This window comes from Microtus ochrogaster, chromosome 21 (assembly GCF_000317375.1).
Source record: "Microtus ochrogaster isolate Prairie Vole_2 chromosome 21, MicOch1.0, whole genome shotgun sequence".
Taxonomy (NCBI): domain Eukaryota; kingdom Metazoa; phylum Chordata; class Mammalia; order Rodentia; family Cricetidae; genus Microtus; species Microtus ochrogaster.
Genome location: NC_022022.1, coordinates 47,541,142 through 47,550,438, shown reverse-complemented (window position 1 = coordinate 47,550,438; position 9,297 = coordinate 47,541,142). Strand labels below are relative to the sequence as shown.

The 9,297-nt window shown below is 46.6% G+C and overlaps 1 protein-coding gene across 1 annotated transcript in view; it reads right to left on the bottom strand.

Annotated features, from left to right (window-relative positions):
• The window catches only part of Gipc2 (GIPC PDZ domain containing family member 2), a 59,393-nt gene extending 53,313 nt beyond the window's left edge, over positions 1-6,080 (bottom strand). Inside the window, exon 1 of the mRNA XM_005357488.1 lies at positions 5,816-6,080. Within this exon, the coding sequence (XP_005357545.1) occupies positions 5,816-6,046 (231 nt within the window). The 5' untranslated portion in view covers positions 6,047-6,080. The remainder of the gene's footprint in view (positions 1-5,815) is intronic.
• Between the last annotated feature and the right edge of the window lie 3,217 nt (positions 6,081-9,297).

Below are 9,297 nucleotides of genomic sequence, written 5' to 3'. Positions count from 1 at the left end.
TGTAGACCAGGCTGGTCTCGAACTCACAGAGATCCGCCTGCCTCTGCCTCCCGAGTGCTGGGATTAAAGGCGTGCACCACCACCGCCGGGCGGTTTTGTTATTATTGTAGTTGCTGTAATTGTGTGTGTGTGTGTCTGTGTGTGTGTGCGTGATAAAGAGACTGCCTGTCCCAGATGACACATGTGTAAGTCAGAGGGTATTTTGCGGAGTTGATTTTTCCCCCTTGATATGGTTCCAAGTCACTAAGTTCGTAAGGCAAGGGTTTACCACTAAGCCAAATGGCCAACCCTGCTATTTGTTTTCTTAATGAGAACAATTCTGAATTTGGTCATTGATCTCAATGGTGTTTTGACTTGCATTTTCCTAACGACTAATACAACATCTTTTGGGTACAAGGGCAACAAGTATCTTTGTGTCTGAGTTGAAAAACTGTTTGCTTAAAAGGTTTTCCTTGGCTGGAGATATGGCACAGTGGTTAAGAGTACTGGCTGTCCTTGCAGAAGACCCAGGTTCAAATCCCAGCAGCTTTATGGGGGCTCACAGCCATCCGTAACTATAGCCCCAGGAGATCTGATGCTCCTTCTGGGCTCCAAGGGCACTGCATACATACATACATACATACATACATACATACATACATACATACATACATGTAGGCTCACATCCATACACACAAAAATTTAAGAAATAAACATTTGATTTTAATTTTTAGGCATGGTGACATACGCATTTAATCCCAGCACTCAGGAGGCATAGACAGGCGGATCTCTGTGAGTTCAAGGCCAGCCTGGTCTACCTGCGGAATTGCAGATCAACCAGGGCTACATAATGAAACCCTGTCTTAAAAAAACAGTTTTCCTGGATTTGTATTTAGAATTTGAGTGCAATTACTAAGAACTTCCCAGCTTCTATGTAAACAATTGGAACCAGGAAACTGAAATCAAGTCTTGGCTCCTGTGAGCCTACAGATTCTGGGAAAGCTGCTTAACTTCTCAGAGGTGCACTCGGTCCAACTAGAAAGTGAGACAAAACCCAGTGAGGGCAGAGTGGCCACGCCGCCCACTGCATGCCTGGCACAGCTGAGCACATAGGAGTGTCTGGAAGCTTGCCTGCATCTGCCTCACCCGACCTCAGACTCCCTCCTCCTCCCAGGAAGGAGCGTAGCTCTTGGTCCAGTGCCACTCCTGTCCCTGTGCCACTTATCTGGAGTCAGGAGGCTTCTGAGTTCACTGTCTATGCCATTCTCTGAAGCGTCATAGTATACACTAACATCTCGAAAAGCAAGAGCACAGCACCATTTTCCTTGTTGGAGAACAGGGTAGGGAATGGAATCTCTGTGGTGTGCTTTTTGCTGTTGCTGTTTGTGGGTGTTTTTGTTTTTTTTTGTTGTTGTTTTTGTTCAGTTTGTTCAGTTTTTGTTTTGTTTTGTTTTTCAAGACAGGGCGTCTCTGTGTAGTCCTAGAAGTGCCGGAACTTGCTGAGTCAAGGAGAATGGCCTTGAACTCACAAAGACCTGCCTGCCTCTGCCTCCCCAGTGTAGGTGGTTAAAGGCATGGGCCACCACCTCCCAGCTTTTGCTTTGTTTATTGAGACAGGATCTTGCCATGTATGTAGTGCAAACTGGCTTCAGACTTGCTCTGTAGCCCAGGCTGGCCTCAAACTTGTGATCCTTGAGCCTCTTAATGTACATTTGAAGGTTTTTGGTTTTGTTTTTAGTTTCCTTAGTACAGAGAGTGTGTGCAACATGCATGACGGCCACAGAACCGTGTGATGTGATCTTGATTTCATTAAGCAACTTCAGTTTCAGCGTCAGCTACTGGGGTATTTACACTAGACAATGGCGAACAAATAAATGTATTATTCAACAATTTCACACATGTGTATAATGCAATCTGGTCAAACTCTCCTCCCACGCTCTCTTATCCCTCCTCTTAACTCCTGCCAAGCCCCGCCTCTTGCCAGCAAGTCCCCCTCCCACTTTCATATTGCTTTGAGTTTAGCTAGAGCAGCCTGCATGAGCATGGGTGTGGCACTGTCCACTGGAGTATGGGTGACTCCAAGCATCTACACCACCGAAGACAGGACTCTCTCTCTCCAGGAGTCCTCCCCAGACAATTGCTTCCCAGGAAGAAGAAGGTGACCAATACTCTGTGCTGCGTATTGTTATTACTCTCATTATGCATGGCTGAGTTTTTTTTTTCACTGTTTTTTTGGGGCGGGGGTGGGGAGTGGCCACTGTACCACAGTCCAAGTATAGGGGTCAGAGAACAACTTGCAAGAGTCCATTATCTTTCCACCGTGTGGATCCTGAGGGTAGAACTCAAGGGGTCAGTCTTGGCAGCCAGGCCCTTACCCACAAAGCTATCTCACCCACCATTCAGTTTTTATACTCCAGATGGAGAACTAATGTTGGTTACTCACATAAGCACCCTAATATACACATCGCTGCAATAAAATGGGTTTATGGACTTTGCACATGGAAACACCTCATGCTTATTATTTGCCCTGGAATTTTATCTTGAAAATCAGTGCGGCGTGGACCAGAAACAAAGACCGTGTTTATCAAGCTATCGCTAAAAGACTGGAAAAACTGGTTATGGATACAGCTTTGTAGAATTTGGGGGTCAGGAGAAAGATGGGCTTACACATGAGCTCTGCCATTTGCCAGGTGTGGGTTTGTGCCTGAACCTCAAAGCCCTCGCTTCCTCTCTGGGAAGCAAGAACTTCTTAAGAAGTAAGAACACTTCTTAAGGCTCAAGTAGATTGACTAAGAATAATGGACCGATAAGCGATAAGGGAAACAGTCTGGAGTCCCTGGTTACAGCCAAGAGCTTAACAAAGGGAACTGGAGGACCCAAACTTAAAGAGGAAACTTGTGCTTTCGGTCCCAAGCTACGTGACCTTAGTGAAGACCCAACCTCTTCTCACGTCAGCCGGCCTGAATCAGTGGTATTATTTACAGGTCTCGGAGGGCTGACCAAGTCCAGTGCAATCTGCTATGTTTACACAAAGACTCCTCGGGTCTGTCTCACAGCCTCGTTCACAGACGCCCTTATCTCCAGAAGTCAGCCTTGGCCAGGCCACCCAGGACCAGAACCTGGGTCCACAGTTACCTGTATCTGGTGAGCCTGGCACCTACCTCATCTCGGAAGGTTAAAGGAAAGAGTCACTTTGAAGTGTTGTGTTGGTGAGCCTTTATTAAAATAAGGAACTAACAAAAAAGGCTTCTGATTTGTCCTTAGAGCCCGGGAACTCTAAAAGAACCAAGTGTTACACTTTTTAAAACTCTTTTCTTGGGGCTGGAGAGATGGCTCATTGACTAAGAACCTTGACGGATCTTGCAGACAGCCCTGGTTTGATTTCCAGCACCTACACGGCAGCTCACAGGCATCTGTAACTCCAGTCCCAGGGCATCTGGCTCACCAGGCACATGCTCCCAGAACACCCACATACATAAAACAATTGCTTTAAATCTCCAAAATTAATAAAGTAACCCCTTTCTTATTGAAGCTTCATCTTGACCTCAATTTCATTAAACAGACCCAATAAACAACTAATTTAAAAAAGAAAGAAAACATACACACACACAATGAATTACAAAACAGATACATGATGTGTGATTCCCTGCTGTATGCTGTGAATACCATTGGTTAATAAAGAAACTGCTCTTGGCCAATAGCTTAACAGAATATAGCCAGACAGGAAAAGATGGAGAGAGAGGTTAGGCAGAGTCTGAGATGCCAAGTAGCCACTGCCAAAGGCGACAGACTTTACCAATAAACCATGAGCCTCAGGGTAAAGTATAAAATAATGGAAATATTTTGTACTTTATAAAATTTAAGATATAAGAGCTAGCTAAAAATATGCATAAGCTAATAGGCCAAGCAGTGTTTTAATTAATAAATTAATTAATACAATTTCTATGTGTTTTTTTTTTTCGGTTCTGGGCAGCCGGGAAGGAACAAGCAGCCTCCGACTACAGATGTGTGCAGGCCACTCTGTGTCAACTCCACACTTCTGGAAGCCCACAGCAACAAAAGTCTGCACTCCTAAAGAGACAAAACGTGTGCATGTCCGTGTGTGTACGCATGTGTGTGTGGGCACGCATGCACACATTCACACCAGAGGCGCATGTGAAAGCCAGAGGCAGCTCTGAGAACTGTCTCTTGGGCTCTGTTCACTTCTTTCTCCTCCTCCTCCTTCTTTTTTGAGACAAGTTGTCTCAGGAGCCTATAACACTCTCAGAAGCCAAGGCTGACTCAGGCCCCAGGAATCAGCCTCCCTAGGCACTGAGGTTACCTACCAATGGGAGGTAACACAGGTTGTTGAGTTCAGGAATTTGAACTCAAGAGTCTTCTGCTTTGACCGAAGCTCCAAAACATTTATCTCACAAATGAATTTTCAAGTAACTATTTTGGGTAAACATAAAGGGTCAATAAAAATCCCCATAAACTAATACATTCAAGATAGAACCTTGGTCAGGTTCTAGGCATCATATACTTCCGCTAAATTTTCTTGGTCCCCTTTTAAAGATACCTTGGAAAAATGAAACTGAGCTCTTCCGTAAAAACTTGCTAGTCAGACAGTTGGCTGATATTCTCAGGTACCTCCATTGGAATAACAACCAGATTTTTGTTGTTGTTGTTGTTTTGTTTTGATTTGATTTTTTCAAGACAGGATTTCTCTGCAGCTTTGGAGCCTTGATCTCACAGATATCCACCTGCCTCTGCCTCCCGTGTGCTGGGATTAAAGGCTTCATCAGGCGATGAAAGGAGACAGAGACCCACATTGGAGCACCGGACAGAAATCTCAAGGTCCAAATCAGGAGCAGAAGGAGAGGGAGCACGAGCAAGGAACTCAGGACCGCGAGGGGTACACCCACACACTGAGACAATGGGATGTTCTATCGGGAATTCACCAAGGCCAGCTGGCCTGGGTCTGAAAAAGCATGGGATAAAACCGGACTTGCTGAACATAGCGGACAATGAGGACTACTGAGAACTCAAGAACAATGGCAATGGGTTTTTGATCCTACTGCACGTTCTGGCTTTGGGGGAGCCTAGGCAGTTTGGATGCTCACCTTACTAAACCTGGATGGAGGTGGGCCGGCCTTGGACTTCCCACAGGTCAGGGAACCCTGATTGCTCTTCAAGCTGATGAGGGAGAGGGATTTGGTGGGGGAGGGGGAGGGAAATGGGAGGCGGTGGCGGGGAGGAGGCAGAAATCCTTAATAAATAAATAAATTTAAAAAAAAATAAAGGCGTGTGCCACCACTCCCCGGCTTCAACCCAGGCTTTTAATTTCTTATATTTTACCACCAAAGCATTTCTTTCTGGGTCTGTTAAGAAAAGCAGTGGTAAAGAAAATGAGCTTTACCTTGGACGCTCCGGGACGTCTTTCCCCTTTACTCTGGTGTGTCCAGGAAGCCACTCCAATTTTTTCCCTCCCCTTTATCTCTGGTTAGACTCCCAGTGCAACTTAATGACAGAGCGCCTAAGAGTAAAGTTCAGGTCCGACGGAGCGCATTCATTTGTCCAGGCAGATCTGAGTCCCAGAAGGAGCTGGGGCACATCCTACCCTGAACGACTGGACCTAGGCCGACTCCTTAACAAAAGAAAGTCTTGGTCGCCCGACCCCTGTGACCCACAATCCGGACCTGAGCGGATAGTTCCTGCGGGCCCCAGGATTGCCCTTTTCCTTGAGTTCTCTCTTTCCGGGAGGCGCTCGGGACCGACCCCACCCTGCAAGCGATTCGCGGTTCCCAGACTGCGCCACCAGCTTGGGCTACACACAGGCTGTGCTCCCCGTGCTTACCTCGGACGGCGCGATCTCAAACACGCCGGCGATCTTGGCGTAGAGCTCCTGGATGCTGGAGAACTCCTCCACTCGGCCCGTGGCGCTGCCGTGTGCCAATTGTGCGTGGAACACCAGCTTGCGTGCCGGAGCTGGGGGCCCCTCGTGGACGCTCGACCTCTCGCCCTCCACCAGCCGCGCCGTCTCCTTGAACTTGGCCGACTTCTTCTTCCCGCGCAGTCCAAGCGGCATCTTGCAGGGCCGATGGCGTGAACCACCTGTGCTGCCCGCGCCAGCTCGGTGGCCTCGGGCAACGGACTTTGCGCTCCGGCCCTGGGCTCGGTGCAGGTGACAGCGGCTGCTGGGCCAATGGCAGCAACGCTTCCGCCTGGCGGCGCAGGCTTCAGGCCCCCTCCCAGTAGAGGACAGGGCACCTGAGGGAAGCAGTCACGGCTCTCTGCAGCTCAGTCAGAAGGAAAGCTATGCAGGGCGGGTCAACTCCCTTCTCCGCCCAGGCCTCCTCTGATTTCTATGAAGACCTGGGGATGCTTACAAAGACACGAAAAAACTAGCATGTTGGCCCTGCCTTGCCTTTTATTATCTGGACTTTCAGCTAGATACAGTGGTTCGAGCCAGTAGCCCACGCTATTAAGGGTGGGGCTGGGTGAGTGCCACAAGTTCAAGGCCAGCCTTGGCTAGAGACTAAATGTCTCATAAATTATAATATTTGCAGGAAAATTAAAAGATGGAAAGAGGACATTATGTTATGCAGATTAGGCCAAAGAAAAATGTTACATTTTTTTTCTCATACATAGAATCTATATGTGGGAGGGGGCCATGCAAGCTGAAAAGACAATGTGAGAAGTGGGGACAGGGCACTGGAATACGTATGACCTGAAAGTGATCCGTGGAGGAAGAGACGCAGGAACAAAGAGCGAGGGCTTGCGTGCATGGAAACGCCACAAGGAAGCTCATAACTCTGTGGGCTAACTTTAAAGGGGAAATTGTAGTAGAGGTGGCATTTGGTCACATTCAGGTCATCACAGCCTGTGACTCTCTGTCTATAGGCATTCATACAGAAATCACCCTTCCTCACCTGTGTAAGAAACTCACACAACCTTGAGAGTCTGTCAAGTTCAAACCCCTCAGCCAGGCCCTCAGCTCATCTCTTTGACCTGTTCATTTCTGAATGAGGGCTTTCTCCCCTAGGTTTTCCACACTCCCAAGTTCATTGTTCCGCACGCTCAGAGAAACTCACTCCCGCTCTTCAGACGTGTGTGCCCTCAGCTCCCCATGCCTTGCCAGTAACTCTATCCACCTCAGTCTCTAAGCTCTGAAGCGATCTTGCATCTGACCCCTTTTGATTTCGACAATCAAGGCTCTCTTTTTAAAAACGTGTGTGAGAGAGAAAGCGCGTGCGCAAGCTCCTGCACACATCTGTCTGTATACTGCAAGTGTGTATATGGAGCTCAGAGAACAGCGCCAGTCCTCACCTGCCACCTTATTGAAGACAAGGTGTCTAGTCTGCTATGCTCACCAGGACATTTGACCCGAGGGGTTTCCCCCTTCTCCACCTTCCACCGCACCACAGATGCGCTGGGACTGCAGACACGTGGTCTACCGTGTCAGGCTTTCTAAGGGTTCTGCGGATTCCTAGCTCTGTCCTCACGCCGGCACAAGTACTTTACCCACGGCGCCATCTCCCCAGACCAAGGCTGTCTACCTCTAAGGTACCTGTGGATTTCTTCCTCAGCCTCTGGGACCACAGACGGTCAGCGACACGTTCTTCTCCCATCCTTGCTATTTCAGCCAGCAGCTGTACTTTTCCAAAGAAGCATTTGCTGAGAGCCTACCTGTGCAGCGGCTGTACTTTTCCAAAGAAGCATTTGCTGAGAGCCTCCCTGTGAACACACTGCGCTCCCTGTACCTTCAGCCCGTGACATCACCTGGTTAATTACCCCGTTCGGTCTACCCACCAGGAGCTTTGAGGGATCCGCGCGGGTGTTTTCAAACCTTGACTATGTCCCACCTCCACTTCTGCCGATTTGCCTCTTTCTTCGTGTTTCCCAGACTTATCCAACCGTTCACTCGCATCCCTGTGTTCTCCCCCAAATGATTGCACTAACTCAGATCAACAGATAGTGTCGGGCAAACCACGGGATCTGCAGTTGGGTCCGATAGGAAGGGTATGGTCTTAGGAAGCTCTAGGACTGTGTCCAACTCATCACATTCCTTCGAGTGCGTGTTTTCTTCCTTCATCCTCCACGAAAGGAGGGGTGTTTGTCTTGAAGCTACTGTGAAGAGGAGTTTTTCCCTGATTTCTTTCTCCGCATCTTTGTCACTTATAAATAGAAAGGTTACCGGGTTTTGCATGTTGACATAGTATCCTGCAGTTTGCTGAAACTGCTCATCAGGTCTGAGAGTCTCCTGGTGGAGTCTTTATGTTTATATACCCTAACTTTTCCCATGCACACTGAATTGGTGACTCTAACTAGACAGTTCTCAACGGTAGAAAGCATTTCATGTTTCTTTTTAGTATCCTCTTTACATTTTTATTGTGTTATATGTATAATAGGTACCCACAATTATAATTGAATAAATTAGATTTCCTTTTGATGAGGCCTAAGATGAACTAATAAAATGCAACTGGGAGTATCAGGCTAGGTATATGACTCAATGATAGAGTGCTAACCTAAATGCACAAGGCCTTCTGATCTCGGCACAGTTTTAAAAAATGTATTAAGTTTTATTTTGCACCTAGGATTATAGTGCAGCCCAGATTGCCATCTTTGTTTCTTCAGTTCACTAGCATTTGGCATTTCTAACAATACTAAAGTACCAACTGTAGAACCAAATACAAATGAGTCATTAAAATTCTCAGATTACTATACTCCTATATCTGCTGAAAACAATATTATTTCATCTATAAGACACTATATAGTCATTAAATGAATAAGATAAATTTACTAGTTGTCCCAGAAAATATAGCCTCTGGTTACATTAGTTTTGAAAAAACATGTATGGTCCCACCCTGCCTCACATACCCACTGTGGATGGATCCAGTAAGCAAATACTTAGGAAAAAATAAACACGGGATTTGTTAAATGCTATGCAGTTTTCCTCGACACTAAAGATAGCATGTTTTATAGTTGCATGGCAACAATGAGCAATCAAAGACAACAAGTAGAGGAAGAAATAACTCAGCTGAAATTCAAAATTTGCCAGGAATAATTGCAATAGCAAACTGAGACATGAAGGAAAGGGGAACAAAGTGATGGAGTGTGAAGGATGAAGTCAGGAGCTCAATAACCAAGTGCCTAGTGAGTCTACTGGGAGCTTGCTCTGCATCCGGCTTTGTTGTGGAATAGAGTATTTGTTTAGCCATGTGTTGCATTTGTTTGTGTTATAGAGTAATTGTTAGCTATGTAAAGATACATTGTATTTGTTAATGTTGCAATTGTTTAATTATATAAAATATGTTGCTTTTGCTTTACACTGCATTT